The sequence below is a fragment of the Oncorhynchus mykiss genome, chromosome 16 (genome assembly GCF_013265735.2).
Source record: "Oncorhynchus mykiss isolate Arlee chromosome 16, USDA_OmykA_1.1, whole genome shotgun sequence".
NCBI classification, from domain to species: Eukaryota; Metazoa; Chordata; class Actinopteri; order Salmoniformes; family Salmonidae; genus Oncorhynchus; species Oncorhynchus mykiss.
Genome location: NC_048580.1, coordinates 12,842,718 through 12,857,980, shown reverse-complemented (window position 1 = coordinate 12,857,980; position 15,263 = coordinate 12,842,718). Strand labels below are relative to the sequence as shown.

Genomic DNA, 15,263 nt, shown 5'->3' with positions numbered 1-15,263 from the left:
CCCTTGATTTTTTTTTACGTTATTGCCTTATTCTAAAATGTATTAAATTGTTTTTTTGCCCTCAATCTATACACAATACTACATAAAAACAAAAAGTAAACAGGTTTTAGACATTTTAGCAAATTTATAAAAAAGAAAACATAAGTATCACATTTACATAAGTATTTTCAGACCCTTTAGTCAGTACTTTGTTGAAGCACCTTTGGCAGCGAATACAGACAACTCTTTTGGGGTATGGCGCTACACAGCTATTTTCAGGTCTCTCCAAAGATGTTCGATCAGGTTCAAGTCCGGGCTCTGGCTGGGCCACTCAAGGACATTCAGAGACTTGTCCCGAAGCCATTCCTGCATTGTCTTGGCTGTGTGCTCGGGGTCGTTGTCCTGTTGGAAGGTGAACCTTCACCCCAGTCTGAGGTCCTGAGCGCTCTGGAGCAGGTCTTTCATCAAGGATCTCTCTGTATTTTGTTCCGTTCATATTTCCTTCAATCCTGACTAGTCTCGCAGTCCCTGCTGCTGAAAAACATCCCCACAGCATGATGCTGCCACCACCATGCTTCACCGTAGGGATGGTGCCAGGTTTGCTCCAGGCGTGACGCTTGGCATTAAGGCCAAAGGTCCTTTAGGTGCAAACTTCAAGCAGGCTGTCATGTGCCTTTTACCTTTTACCATCTGGCCACTCTATCATAAAGGCCTGATTGGTGGAGTGCAGCTCTAGGAAGTGTTCCAAACTTCTTCCATTTAAGAATGATGGAGGCCACTGTGTTCTTGGAGACCTTCAATGCTGCAGATATGTTTTGGTACCCTTCCCCAGATCTGTGCCTCGACACAATCCTGTCTCGGCACTCTATGGACAATTCCTTTGACCTCATGTCTTGGTTTTTGCTCTGACATGCACGGTCAACTGTGGGACCTTATATAGACAGGTGTGTGCCTTTCCAAATCATGTCCAATGAATTGTATTTACCACAGGTGGCCTCCTATCAAGTTGTGTAAACATCTCAAGGATGGTCAATGAAAACAGGATACACCTGTTTTCAGGTGTGAGTCTCATAGCAAAAGGTCTGAATACCTATGCAAATAAGGTATTTCTGTTTTATAAATGTGCAAACATTTCTAAAAACCTGTTTTCGCTTTGTCATTACGTGTTACTGTGTGTAGATACATTCCGAATGAACTGTAGATGACAGCCGTGTTAACAGGGACCTACCAATGAGGATGGAGTAGAGGATGCCTGGCCTCTGTGACGGAGGCTGGATGTTCCTGTCCTGGTCCACGGCCTGAATGACGGGAGTCACGTTGACAGGGTTCACTTTGCTCTGAAATTAAAGAGTAATGGTTAGTTCTATCTGGCTGTCAATACAAAAAAAAAAGAGCCATTTCCACAGTGTGGGATACGGGAGCTTCCATTCTTGCTGTGCTTAAAGGATGAAAATAAATGATGAAGAATTCATGTATGGCGTTGGACACAATCTTCCTCAATTAGTTATCTTGGCATTTCAAAGCAGCAACAGCAAAATAATTGCAGTGTTTCAGTTGTACCTCTAACTTAAACATTATGGGCAAAGCACAAGTCATGTAGATTCTGCTGACTTGCTTTGCAGTAAAAGGCGTATTCTTAAAACAGTGAATAAACTGTGTGACCTCTTTGTGGACCTCTTTATCACAGCGTCTGTCACAAAGACCAATGAACTGCAGACATTTGTGTTGTTCTCCCCCGTACAACACTTCTTTATGTCATTTAAGAGGTTGAAAGCACAAGAGAGAGAGGGAGTGGGAGAGAGAGGAATGGAGAGAGAGGGAGTGGGAGAGAGAGGAATGGAGAGAGAGGAATGGAGAGAGAGGGAGTGGGAGAGAGAGGAATGGAGAGAGAGGAATGGAGAGAGAGGAATGGAGAGCGAGGAAGAGAGAGAAAGAGAGGAAAAGAGAGCGAGAAAAGAGTGAAAAAGAGGGAGAGGAACAGAGGGAGGGAAAATGAGAGAGAGAGAGAAAGAGGGAGAAAAAGAGAGAAAAGGGAAGGAAAAGAGAGACAGGAAAAGAGGGAATGAGACGGTGGGGGAGAGAGAGACTGAAAAATAAAGTTTGCAAGAGAGAGAAAGAGTTTGTGAAAGTGAGAGACTCCAGAAAGAGAGAGAGAGAGAAAGAGTTTGTGAAAGTGAGAGACTCCAGAAAGAGAGAGAGAGAGAAAGAGTTTGTGAAAGTGAGAGACTCCAGAAAGAGAGAGAGAGAGAAAGAGTTTGTGAAAGTGAGAGACTCCAGAAAGAGAGAGAGAGAGAAAGAGTTTGTGAAAGTGAGAGACTCCAGAAAGAGAGAGAGAGAGAAAGAGTTTGTGAAAGTGAGAGACTCCAGAAAGAGAGAGAGAGAGAAAGAGTTTGTGAAAGTGAGAGACTCCAGAAAGACAGAGAGAGAGAAAGAGTTTGTGAAAGTGAGAGACTCCAGAAAGACAGAGAGAGAGAAAGAGTTTGTGAAAGTGAGAGACTCCAGAAAGACAGAGAGAGAACAGAAAGTGAGTAACTGGTCCTCCATACCAAGTTGCCCCAGCCTTGGGGGAGGAGTAAAGATGTGCAGAATTACAAACAACAGGCGGGCCCCCGTCTCAGTCCCAGTAAATAAGCAGCTCATTTCGAACTCAACACTCCTCAGAGAAACCAAGTGACACTGCTAAAAGTGAAGATGAGTTTCAACCAGTGTTAGCTGCCTGGTTGCCTCTGAAATAAGGCTCTGGAAATCTTGTCTTTCTGTGTGTGTGTGTGTGTGTGTGTGTGTGTGTGTGTGTGTGTGTGTGTGTGTGTGTGTGTGTGTGTGTGTGTGTGTGTGTGTGTGTCATGACCCCTACAGGGACCCCACAGCATAATTGTGATCTCTGTGTGCCAGGAAGAAGTCTCGAGCAGCTGCTGTAAACACACACACAAACACACGCACATCGGTAGGACCATATGCTCCGGGGGCTGGTTGGCAGGAAATGACAATTTGTGACAGACATTGATGACAAGCTCGAGGAGCTGAGGTGCTGCAAAGACAGGCGCTGTTTGCGTGGAATAAATTACAGATATCTCGGTTTGTTTACCTTGCAGAGTACAGAGACTACAAGGAGGTCAGACATTAGTCAGAACCGTAATAAAGCCACCTGGAATCAAGCTCTGAATGAAACAAAAGGATTTTCCTCCTGTCATTCCTCCCCATGTTACTTAATCATCATACTTCACACAGCCCTATGAGTAGTGGTTAAGTGGAGGCAAAAATGGTCGCCTACATTTTATCAGACACTGTTATCCAGGGTGACTTACAGGAGCATTTAGGCTTAAGTGCCTTGCTCAAGGGCACATCGGCAGATTTTTCACCAAGTCAAACCAGCAAGCTTTCAGGTACTGGCCCAAAGCTCTTAACCACTAGGCTACCTGCCACCCATCCACTCCTCTCTGCTCTGTACATCTCCCTCATCATAGATCATGAGCACAATTTGGCAAAGATTTATCTCCGTGGGGCCCATTGTAATCCTCAGCCACTGCAACTACAATGGCCCCAGTATGACTGCAGTAAATCTAATGACTCTTCGGGGCCCTGTCCTCGGTGGACAGATTAGCTCTGATGATACTCCCTCAGTCAGCCCTTATCTCCTGAGTAACTGCAGCAGACAAGACTGGTGTCCAGATTACATGGAAATGCATTTATATGAAATAGCGTGATGATGATGATGATGATGATGATGATTCATCACAATACGTGTCTGTGTTAAGTTGATTTGCAGAATGAATCAGCCTCATTCAAGGCAAGGGAATATAGATTTTTAGTGATACATTCAATTATTTAGAAGCCTGTATTTAAAGTCCAGATTTTGCCTTTTCTTTACAAATAATACTACTCAGACTGACTGATACAGATGAATATTTCATGTGACTGAAATACACAACTAGGCATGATGCCAAATGAATGTATTTCCTTTGATCTGGATGAAACCATAACTACTCCTTCTCGGGCAGACCAGCCAGGGTCCTCCGCTCCGTTCCACATCCGTGGCCCATAATCAATGGTTGACTGAGCGTCGGCTGGGCGTTTTAACGGCTGAACTGGAGGAAGATCGTCTCTTGCGGGACCGGTTGAAGCACAGGAGGATTTTATTACTGTAATTAACGAGGATGGATTCTCTGGTGGGGTGTGATCTGTGATGGTGTAACGAGTAGACGGCAGCCCTTTGGCCCCTCCTCTATTTTCACTAACCCACAGGAAGACAAGTCAATGGACTGCTTTACTCCACACTACTCTACTCAGATGAACCCAACCTTCCAAATGAATGCTGAGCATCTCCAGATTCATCTATGATATATAGTGAACACTGACAAGAAACTTCAATTAAAAGACTCTCCATCGGGTATAATTTGACGGTTTTGCATATGATATGATCAGCACCTGTTTTCAAAACGGCCAATTACTCGTCTTCGATTTGGAATGACTTGTCTGTTCACATTTTCATTATTAGCTATATCTTATTCCAACTTTAAATTTCAGCCAGCAAACGAATTATCCAGTGAATTAATGTATTACACTCTCCATTGAATTTTATACACACCCGTCACCAACAAAGCAATTATGCTCCACTCAACACTGGGGTACAATACTTTCAAAGCCTCCTGTGTTAATTGTCAACAGTCACTAGCAGTTGCCTACCTACTGTTCTCTCAGTGATGTATTTTCAATCTGATATCTCAGCTCTGATGGTATGTTTGATTATATTAACAATAGCCACAGAGGACGTCCAGAGTACTGCTGCGTATCGGGGGGGTGGGGAGCAAAATAGTAGAATTGACAGAGGAAAAAGCATTGGAGCCCCACTTCAGCCTTGTTTGGTATGACCTTTTATGTTATTCCTGCTCCGGAGAGGCTCTCTAGCTCTTTGCTATGGAAGGATATAAAGAGGCTGCCAGGAGGGATCAGTTTGTTGTGGGGAATGCACCTCCACTCTCCCCAAGAACATTCTCCTTGCTCCTGGCTCCTGTTCCCTAGAACGTCTCACTATTTCCTGGATCCTGACCTGAGATATTGTCTTTCAAACCAAGTGTACCGTGAAAGGAGACCCACTGGCATAACATCGTGACCAAGAGGAGTTTTTGGGATCTGACCTATGACCTGACCCTCTCCTCCTCCCCTCTAATCACAAGCTTCGTTTCACAGGTAGCACTCTTTTTATACGCTGCGAGGTACCTGAGCGGTACTGAGCCTCAATAAATAAGTTGAAGCATGATTTAAATGTTTCGTTGAGCACCGGCGGAGGAGATATGAGAGGCGCATTAAAGAGATAACGGGGAGAGCTGCCTGACAGGGAGGATGTCTGAGAGAGACAAGAGGAATATAACAGTACATCATTACACATGTGAAACTGAACTAGCCCCCTGAGTGATGGGATTGATGGGGATGACAGGATGAGGTGGGGGTGTTTTGAAGACCTGATAAGAGGTTATGCTGGCTTCGCCACGGCATACATAATCAGAATCACATAATGCCGCCTGTCACAGCACTCGTAAATGGTGTCCTTGAGTGCGTTCTAGCGTTCGCATTAAGTACAGGAACCAGCCACCCAAACCAGTGGTGTAAACTTGACTTAAGGCTCCTGTTCCTTTGTTCTGTCACTTGGCTGCGGAGTGTGGAAGGTTCTCAATGTAAGCAAATGTCGTTTTAGTCCTCCGTGTTTGGTATGGCTCTAGTGCACCACTGCCTTCTCACGGACACAGTTTGACCTTCTATAACTCTCTCTTAGGATGTAGTGGAACGTCATCAAAAAATGACATTTATTACTTTTCAGCAGAAACGCTGCTTGATCATGTCAATGGAATAGATCTGGAGGCGAAAAACGCACACATGTTTAGGCGAGGCACTGGCTAGCGGAGTAGAACACCTGTTTAGGTGAGGTGCTGGCTAGCGGAGTAGAACACCTGTTTAGGTGAGGCGCTGGCTAGCGGAGTAGAGGTGCTGGCTAGCGGAGTAGAACACCTGTTTAGGTGAGGCGCTGGCTAGCGGAGTAGAGGTGTTGGCTAGCGGAGTAGAACACCTGTTTAGGAGAGGCGCTGGCTAGCGGAGTAGAGGTGTTGGCTAGCGGAGTAGAACACCTGTTTAGGAGAGGCGCTGGCTAGCGGAGTAGAGGTGTTGGCTAGCGGAGTAGAACACCTGTTTAGGAGAGGAGCTGGCTAGCGGAGTAGAGGTGTTGGCTAGCGGAGTAGAACACCTGTTTAGGAGAGGCGCTGGCTAGCGGAGTAGAACACCTGTTTAGGAGAGGCACTGGCTAGCGGAGTAGAACACCTGTTTAGGAGAGGCGCTGGCTAGCGGAGTAGAACACCTGTTTAGGTGAGGCGCTGGCTAGCGGAGTAGAGGTGTTGGCTAGCGGAGTAGAACACATGTTTAGGAGAGGCGCTGGCTAGCGGAGTAGAACACCTGTTTAGGTGAGGCGCTGGCTAGCGGAGTAGAACACCTGTTTAGGAGAGGCGTTGGCTAGCAGAGTAGAACACCTGTTTAGGAGAGGCGTTGGCTAGCGGAGTAGAACACCTGTTTAGGTGAGGTGCTGGCTAGCAGACTAGAACACCTGTTTAGGTGAGGCGTTGGCTAGCGGAGTAGAACACCTGTTTAGGAAAGGCGCTGGCTAGCGGAGTAGAACACCTGTTTAGGTGAGGCGCTGGCTAGCGGAGTAGAGGTGTTGGCTAGCGGAGTAGAACACCTGTTTAGGAGAGGCGCTGGCTAGCGGAGTAGAACACCTGTTTAGGTGAGGCGCTGGCTAGCGGAGTAGAGGTGTTGGCTAGCGGAGTAGAACACCTGTTTAGGTGAGGCGTTGGCTAGTGGAGTAGAACACCTGTTTAGGAGTGGCGTTGGCTAGCGGAGTAGAACACCTGTTTAGGAGAGGCGCTGGCTAGCGGAGTAGAGGTGTTGGCTAGCGGAGTAGAACACCTGTTTAGGAGAGGCGCTGGCTAGCGGAGTAGAACACCTGTTTAGGTGAGGCGTTGGCTAGTGGAGTAGAACACCTGTTTAGGAGTGGCGTTGGCTAGCGGAGTAGAACACCTGTTTAGGAGAGGCGTTGGCTAGCAGAGTAGAACACCTGTTTAGGAGAGGCGTTGGCTAGAGGAGTAGAACACCTGTTTAGGTGAGGTGCTGGCTAGCAGAGTAGAACACCTGTTTAGGTGAGGCGTTGGCTAGCGGAGTAGAACACCTGTTTAGGTGAGGCGCTGGCTAGCCGAGTAGAACACCTGTTTAGGAGAGGTGCTGGCTAGCAGAGTAGAACACCTATTTAGGTGAGGCGCTGGCTAGCAGAGTAGAACACCTGTTTAGGCGAGGCGCTGTCTAACAGAGTAGAACACGTGTTTAGGCGAGGCACTGTCTAACAGAGTAGAACACCTGTTTAGGCGAGGCGCTGTCTAACAGAGTATAACACCTGTTTAGGAGAGGCGATGGCTAGCAGTGTAGAACACCTGTTTAGGCGAGGCGCTGGCTAGCGGAGTAGAACACGTGTTTAGCGAGACACGGGCTAGTGGAGTAGAACACCTGTTTAGGCGAGGCGCTGGCTAGGAGAGTAGAACACCTGTTTACGAGAGGCGATGGCTAGCGGAGTAGAACACCTGTTTAGGAGAGGCGTTGGCTAGCAGAGTAGAACACCTGTTTAGGAGAGGCGTTGGCTAGAGGAGTAGAACACCTGTTTAGGTGAGGTGCTGGCTAGCAGAGTAGAACACCTGTTTAGGTGAGGCGTTGGCTAGCGGAGTAGAACACCTGTTTAGGTGAGGCGCTGGCTAGCCGAGTAGAACACCTGTTTAGGAGAGGTGCTGGCTAGCAGAGTAGAACACCTGTTTAGGTGAGGCACTGGCTAGCAGAGTAGAACACCTGTTTAGGCGAGGCGCTGTCTAACAGAGTAGAACACGTGTTTAGGCGAGGCACTGTCTAACAGAGTATAACACCTGTTTAGGAGAGGCGATGGCTAGCAGTGTAGAACACCTGTTTAGGCGAGGCGCTGGCTAGCGGAGTAGAACACGTGTTTAGGCGAGACACGGGCTAGTGGAGTAGAACACCTGTTTAGGCGAGGCGCTGGCTAGCGGAGTAGAGGTGTTGGCTAGCGGAGTAGAACGCGTGTTTAGGCGAGACACGGGCTAGTGGAGTAGAACACCTGTTTAGGAGAGGCGCTGGCTAGGTGAGTAGAACACCTGTTTAGGAGAGGCGATGGCTAGCGGAGTAGAACACCTGTTTAGGTGAGGCGATGGCTAGTAGAGTAGAACACCTGTTTAGGCGAGACACGGGCTAGTGGAGTAGAACACCTGTTTAGGCGAGGCGCTTTCTAACAGAGTAGAACACCTGTTTAGGCGAGGCGATGGCTAGCAGAGTAGAACACCTGTTTAGGCGAGGCGCTGTCTAACAGAGTAGAACACCTGTTTAGGCGAGGCGCTGTCTAACAGAGTAGAACACCTGTTTAGGCGAGGCGCTGTCTAACAGAGTAGAACACGTGTTTAGGCGAGACACGGGCTAGTGGAGTAGAACACCTGTTTAGGTGAGGCGATGGCTAGCAGAGTAGAACACCTGTTTAGGCGAGGCACTGTCTAACAGAGTAGAACACATGTTTAGGCGAGACACGGGCTAGTGGAGTAGAACACCTGTTTAGGCGAGGCGCTGTCTAACAGAGTAGAACACGTGTTTAGGCGAGACACGGGCTAGTGGAGTAGAACACCTGTTTAGGCGAGGCGCTTTCTAACAGAGTAGAACACCTGTTTAGGTGAGGCGCTGTCTAACAGAGTAGAACACCTGTTTAGGTGAGGCGCTGGCTAGCGGAGTAGAACACCTGTTTAGGTGAGGCGCTGTCTAACAGAGTAGAACACCTGTTTAGGCGAGGCGCTGGCTAGCGGAGTAGAACACCTGTTTAGGCGAGGCGCTGTCTAACAGAGTAGAACACGTGTTTAGGTGAGGCGCTGGCTAGCAGAGTAGAACACCTGTTTAGGTGAGGCGCTGGCTAGCAGAGTAGAACACCTGTTTAGGAGAGGCGCTGGCTAGCGGAGTAGAGGTGCTGGCTAGCGGAGTAGAACACCTGTTTAGGTGAGGCGCTGGCTAGCAGAGTAGAACACCTGTTTAGGCGAGGCGCTGGCTAGCGGAGTAGAACACCTGTTTAGGCGAGGCACTGGCTAGCATGAATGATAGCATACGATCATAGATACAATTTGGCTACATAGGACCTACAAACATTTACAATGAATAGCAAAATCACAATAATCACAAGAATAGCTTCAGATCAAAGTCTACGTTGCGAAATGAAATATCCAGGCAGTCTCTCAATGTAACAATGCGTTGGAATAGATCTACAATAGTGTGTCTACCGGGTTCCCAAGTTCCCTGACCGTGAGTATCCACTTTACATTTGGATTAGTAACAATTTAAATAAACCGGTGCTTCCACTCAAGGTACGAGAGTCCAACGTGTAAAACTAATTACCTGTGAATAATCTGTCTTGTAATTCTAGCATTTCCATGCTTCCCTGACTCTGCCATTTGCTTGTGTTAGACTCTGATCAAGAGAAACTGTAAACAGGGTCCTGCCTAGATCAGTGAACAAAAACCAATGGAACTGACAAGGAGGTATCAATTCTGATTGTCATTCTACATTACAAAACACGTGTCCCGCTATTGGGAGTCTAAATCTAATCTAGTCTAAATTACTTTCACACGCATCAGAGGAGGCTGGTGGGAGGAGGTAGAAGAGGATGGGCTCATTGTAATGGCTGGAGTGGAATTAATGAAACATTCCATCCATTACAATAAGCCTGTCCTGCTATAGCCCCTCCAACCAGCCTCCTCTGATACACATCCTCTCACACTTTCGACAGTTCAACATGCTTCCTCCAAGGCGAAGGTCGAGAGCCGCGTGTTCGCCGAAACACGATCCAACCAAGCTGCACTGCTTCTTTTTTCATGTAAACATTTTGTTTAGTACTTTAAATGTTTTCCCTTTTTCTCCCCAATTTCGTGGCGTTCATTTGGTAGTTACAGTCTTGTCTCATCGCTGCAACTCCCGTACGGACTCGGGACAGGCAAAAGTCGAGAGCCATGTGTCCTCCGAAACACGACCCAACCAAGCCGCACTGATTCTTGACACAATGCCCATTTAACACGGAAGCCAGGAGCACCAATGTGTCACAGGAAACACCAGACACCTGGCGACCGTGTCAGTGTGAACTGCGCCAGGCCCACCACAGGAGTTGCTAATGCGCGATGGGACAAGGACATCCCTGCCGGACGACGCTGGACCAGTTGTGTGCCGCCCCATGGGTCTCCGGTCGCAGCCGGCTGCGACAGAGCCTGAACTCAAACCCAGAATCTCTATTGGCACAGCTAGCACTGCGATGCAGTGTCTTAGACCACTGTGCCACTCGGGAGGCCAGTGAACACTAATCTAACTCTGGGTTGGGGAAGCCCCTGTGGGAGGAGAGTCGGAAGGGACATTTTTGTCTCATTCCATCTCGTCTCGTTTCTTTGTCCATGTGTCACAACAAAAATAAACAGCACACGTCTCTGAAGTTTATGTGAATTTTCATCTTCATTCTGGTTATGCCAATAAATGTAATACATACATACATACACCCATAAATAGCATAAACCTATCCTTAGCATAAATCTAATAGCCCTTTGTACTTAAAGCCAAAATCTTTGAAATGATCTTAAACACAAAGAAATCACACTGAACCAGTCTTGTGTTTAGTACTAATATGCCGAAGATGACTCCTGAGGCTGATTGTCACGTTCTGACCTTCTGTTATTATATCTTTGTTTTAGTATGGTCAGGGCGTGAGTTGGGTGGGCAGTCTATGTTTGTTTTTCTATGTAGGGTTTTTGAGTTCGGCCCAGTATGGTTCTCAATCAGAGGCAGGTGTCAATTGTTGTCCCTGATTGAGAATCATACTTAGGTAGCCTGGGTTTCACTTTTGGGTTGTGGGTGTTTGTTTTCCGTGTGAGTGTTTGGTCCACACGGTACTGATTTCGGTTTTGTATATTCACGGCATCGTTTGTTGTTTTGTTCGAGTGTTCTATTGTCTTTATTAAAAAACATTATGGACACTTACCACGCTGCGCATTGGTCCTCCGATCCTTCTCGCTACTCCTCCTCAGAAGAGGAGGACGAGAACCCTTACACTGATATGCAAAACAGAGGCCAGAGAAGCTGTGTCTCAGCCACCTCTCTCCCTAGCACTGGGAGTAGTGTGCTGCTTGTCAAGCAGCCCTGTTTGAACGGAGCAACATGTAAAAGGCTTCTTCTCAGCAGGGGGTCTGAAGCTCAGAGCTCTGGAGCCGGTGCTGGTGTGCAGTAACACTTACTGGGTCAGTGAGCTCCAGGATGTGGACCCGGTAGGTGAGGGGGCTGCAGTCACGTGTGTTGTCGACCAGAGAGCAGGGCAGGAACATAGGCCCCAGGTCATCCCCGTCCAGCACGTCTACAGTCAGGGTGGTGGTGGCAGTGCGCCGTTCGTTGGGGTACGGGGCGCGATCCTACAAGGGGAGATGACAGGGGTGGATGTGGCAAGCTGAGGATTTGAAGTACATTTTTGAACGTCTACCCGTCTTCTACAGCTATTCTATCTTAAGTGCAACTTCCTTTCTGTCTTTTCAAAAACATTCACGTTACCTAAAACATTCTGTATTGTATTAATCTGAGGCTGGAAAGCACTTGCATTGAAAACAGCAAAACCTATATGCCACATCAGGTATCTGTTCATTCAAGTGATCCAATATCAAAAGGCATTGTAAAACATTTTGGTAAAATGAAATGAATTAGGTTTTTGGTGTTTGTTCCATTCTAGATGAAGACCTTGACATCATATAATACATTATTCCTATCTGTACTTACCATTCTTGACTTGGAAATGTAGCACTTGTATTATATTAACTTTTTTCAACAGATTTTGTTTTCTTATTATCTTTCAAAAGGTCATGCAACGATAATGGAACACAACAAAAAGGTATTTTTGCATTTACAAAGTGGTACAACGATTTCCTTCAAGGTTGTCGTAGTGTTATAGCCTACCCTATTTAAAAACCACATTGTACAGAACTGTACTCAGGAAAGTGCTCCAGTGTTTCGTTGGACCATCGGTTTCCCCAGACAGACTAATTGATTTACAGTAATATACTGTTAAACCATAGTTCATTTTGAATTTACGGTAACATACGGTACCTTAATGGCTGCCATTAAGTTACTGTAAAGTTACTGTAAAAACAAGTTAAGTATTTACAGTGTAGAATAAGCCACCTCAATATTTGCAGCCATAGGTTGCAATATACACCACATGACCAAAAGTATGTGGGCACCTGCTCGTCGAACATTTCATTCCAAAATCAAAATCCTTAATATGGAGATGGTCCCCCCCCTTTGCTGCTATAACAGCCTCCACTCTTCTGGGAAGGTTTTCCACCAGGTGTTGGAACATTGCTTTGCGCACGGAGGCATTGTCATGCTGAAACAGGAAAGGGTCTTTCCCAAACTGTTGTCACAAAGTTAGAAGCACAGAATCGTCTAGAATGTCATCGTATGCTGCAGCGTTAAGATTCCCATTCACTGGAACTAAGGGGCCTAGCCTGAACCATGAAAAACAGCTCCAGACCATAATTCCTCCTCCACCAAATTTTACAGTTGGCACTATGCATTTGGGCAGATAGCGTTCTCATGGAATTTGCCAAATCCAGATTTGTCCGTTGGACTGCCAGAGGGTGAAGCGTGATTCATCACTACAGAGAATGTGTTTCCACTGCTCCAGAGTCCAATGGTTGCAGGTTTTACACCCCTCCAGCCGACAATTGGCATTGTGCATGGTTATTTTAGGTTTGTGTGCGGCTGCTCGGCCATGGAAACCCATTACATGAAGCTCCCGACGAACAGTTCTTGTGCTGACGTTGCTTCCAGAGGCAGGTTGGAACTTGGTAGTGAGTGTTGCAATTGAAGACAGACATTTTTTACCCGCTACGTGCTTCAGCACTCAGCGATCCCGTTCTGTGAGCTTGTGTTGCCTACCACTTCGCGGCTGAGCCGTTGTTGCTCCTAGACATTTCCACTTCAAAATAGTAGTACTTACAGTTGATCGGGGCAGCTCTAGCAGGGCAGAAATTTGACGAACTGACTTGTTGGAAGGGTGGCATTCTATGACGGTGCCACGTTGAAAGTCATTGAGCTCTTCCATAAGGCCATTCTACTGCCAATGTTTGTCTACAGAGATTGCATGGCTGTATGCTCTATTTTATACACCTGTCAGTAACGGATGTGGCTGAATTAGCTGAATCCACTAATTTAATGCAGTGTCCACATACTTTTGTAGGTATAGTGTATCTTTAGGAGTTGATCCATTGTGAGTATTGTTTAATAATTATTATGTTAAGGTAAGATTTGAAAATGGAAAGCTGATCTGAGAGCAGTGCTGTCTTACTTTCGACCCTTTCAGTGTCATCCCAATGACACACGTAGCGAACGTTCTCTCTGTTTTGGGAAACGCATGTTACCTCTTCGGCCGTCATTGTAACGACGCGTCGTTAAAACCCTCTTAAGCCTAACTTCCATCTCTATCGGGAAACCATAGACACCGACCGACCGACCGACAGACAGACTTACATTGGCCTGGATGAGAACCAGGTAGCGGGTGATTTCCTCGTAGTTGAGCCTCTCCCTAAGGACCACCGAGCCGGAGAGGGTGAGAGGGATGTCAAACGTCCTGTTGGCGGTCTGCGACACAAAGAGATACAGTGCCCTGGGTTAAGAGTGGACTCTACTTAGGAAAGCTTTTCCCATGAGAAATTCATTGTCTGCCAGAGCAGGTGCAGAGATCTCGGGGGTAGAGATTGCCTCAACAGGACGTGTGTGTCCTTCTGACTCCTACTTAGTGACATGAGTAAAACCGTACTGCTCTAATGTCTTCATCAATCTTTTTGGGCTGTGATGTGTGATTGCCATCAGTCGTGGCTTTAAAGAGAATGTGTCAGTAAGTGTTGAGATGTGACGTACCGGGTCAGTTGGGTTGTACTGGATGATGTATTCAATCTGTCCGTTAGGGCCGTCATCAATGTCCAGGGCTCCATTATTCCCAGTGAAGCCGGAGAAGATGGTGGTGCCAACTGGGGTCAACTGTAAGACATTATTACAACCTAATGACAGTGCTAACAATTCAAACTATAAAAATAATTACCCACACACTTGAATCATATGCAAGTGTCAGTTTTTCATGTGCTAAGCCTTCGGTCAACAACAACCTTCTTCAGAACACTAATGATCCTACACTAATGATCCAACACCAATGATTCTGAATGTGACACACAGTCACAGCTAAACCAACAAGCTGCAGGGCTCCAGAATGAGACCATTTAGTCACATTTTGCGACCCTTTGACTTGGCAGTGCTAATTGGATATGTAATTGGTCGCATCCTTGTGAGTTGCAAATCCTATCTCTTTCAAATCTCAGAAGTCTTTATTTTTTGGGCGGCTAAAATCCTGATTAAGGGGCCTCCCGAGTGGCACAATGTTCTAAGGCAGTGCTTGAGGCGTCACTACAGACCTGGGTTCGATCCCAGGCTGTGTCAGAACCGGCCATAACCGGGAGTCCCATAGGGTGGCGCACAACAGGCCTAGTGTCATCCGGCTTATGGGAGGGTTTGGTCGGGGGGGGGGCTTTACTAGGCTCATTGCGCTTTAGCAACTCCTTGTAGCTGGTCAGGTGCCTGCAGGCTGACTATGGTTGTCAGTGTTAAGAAGAGCGGTTGGGCGGGGTCATGTTTCGGAGGATGCATGACTCAACCTTCGCCTCTCCTGATCTGTTGGGGAGTTGCAGCGATGAGACAAGGTCTCAATCACGAAATTGGGGAGAAAAATAAACTACAAAAAACTTTTTAAAAAAACCCCAGTTAACCTGAAGTAAAGTTCTTTGATTTCTGAAAGTGCCTTCTACTGACAGTGTCTTTGAGATGTGGAGCGAGGCGCACGAGTGCTATCAGCTGTCATACCTGAGCCCCACAGTGGACCGCTATCAGCTGTCATACCTGAGCCCCACAGTCGACCGCTATCAACTGTCATACCTGAGCCCCACAGTGGACCGCTATCAGCTGTCATACCTGAGCCCCACAGTGGACCGCTATCAGCCGTCATACCTGAGCCCCACAGTGGACCTCTATCAGTCATACCTGAGCCTTCAGTGGACCTCTATCAGTCATACCTGAGCCCCACAGTGGACCGCTATCAGCTGTCATACCTGAGCCCCTCAGTGGACCGCTATCAGCTATCATAC

General features: G+C 47.0%; 1 protein-coding gene across 5 annotated transcripts in view; it reads right to left on the bottom strand.

The window, feature by feature from the left end:
* LOC110492834 (protocadherin-15-like) overlaps positions 1-15,263 on the bottom strand; it is a 303,676-nt gene that overhangs the window by 156,628 nt on the left and 131,785 nt on the right. For all 5 annotated transcript variants that reach the window (XM_036946202.1, XM_036946206.1, XM_036946204.1 and 2 more), the window contains 4 exons: positions 13,990-14,109; positions 13,600-13,710; positions 11,319-11,489; positions 1,208-1,316 (listed from right to left, as the gene is read on the bottom strand). In XM_036946202.1, the coding sequence (XP_036802097.1) occupies positions 1,208-1,316; positions 11,319-11,489; positions 13,600-13,710; positions 13,990-14,109 (511 nt within the window). The remainder of the gene's footprint in view (positions 1-1,207; positions 1,317-11,318; positions 11,490-13,599; positions 13,711-13,989; positions 14,110-15,263) is intronic.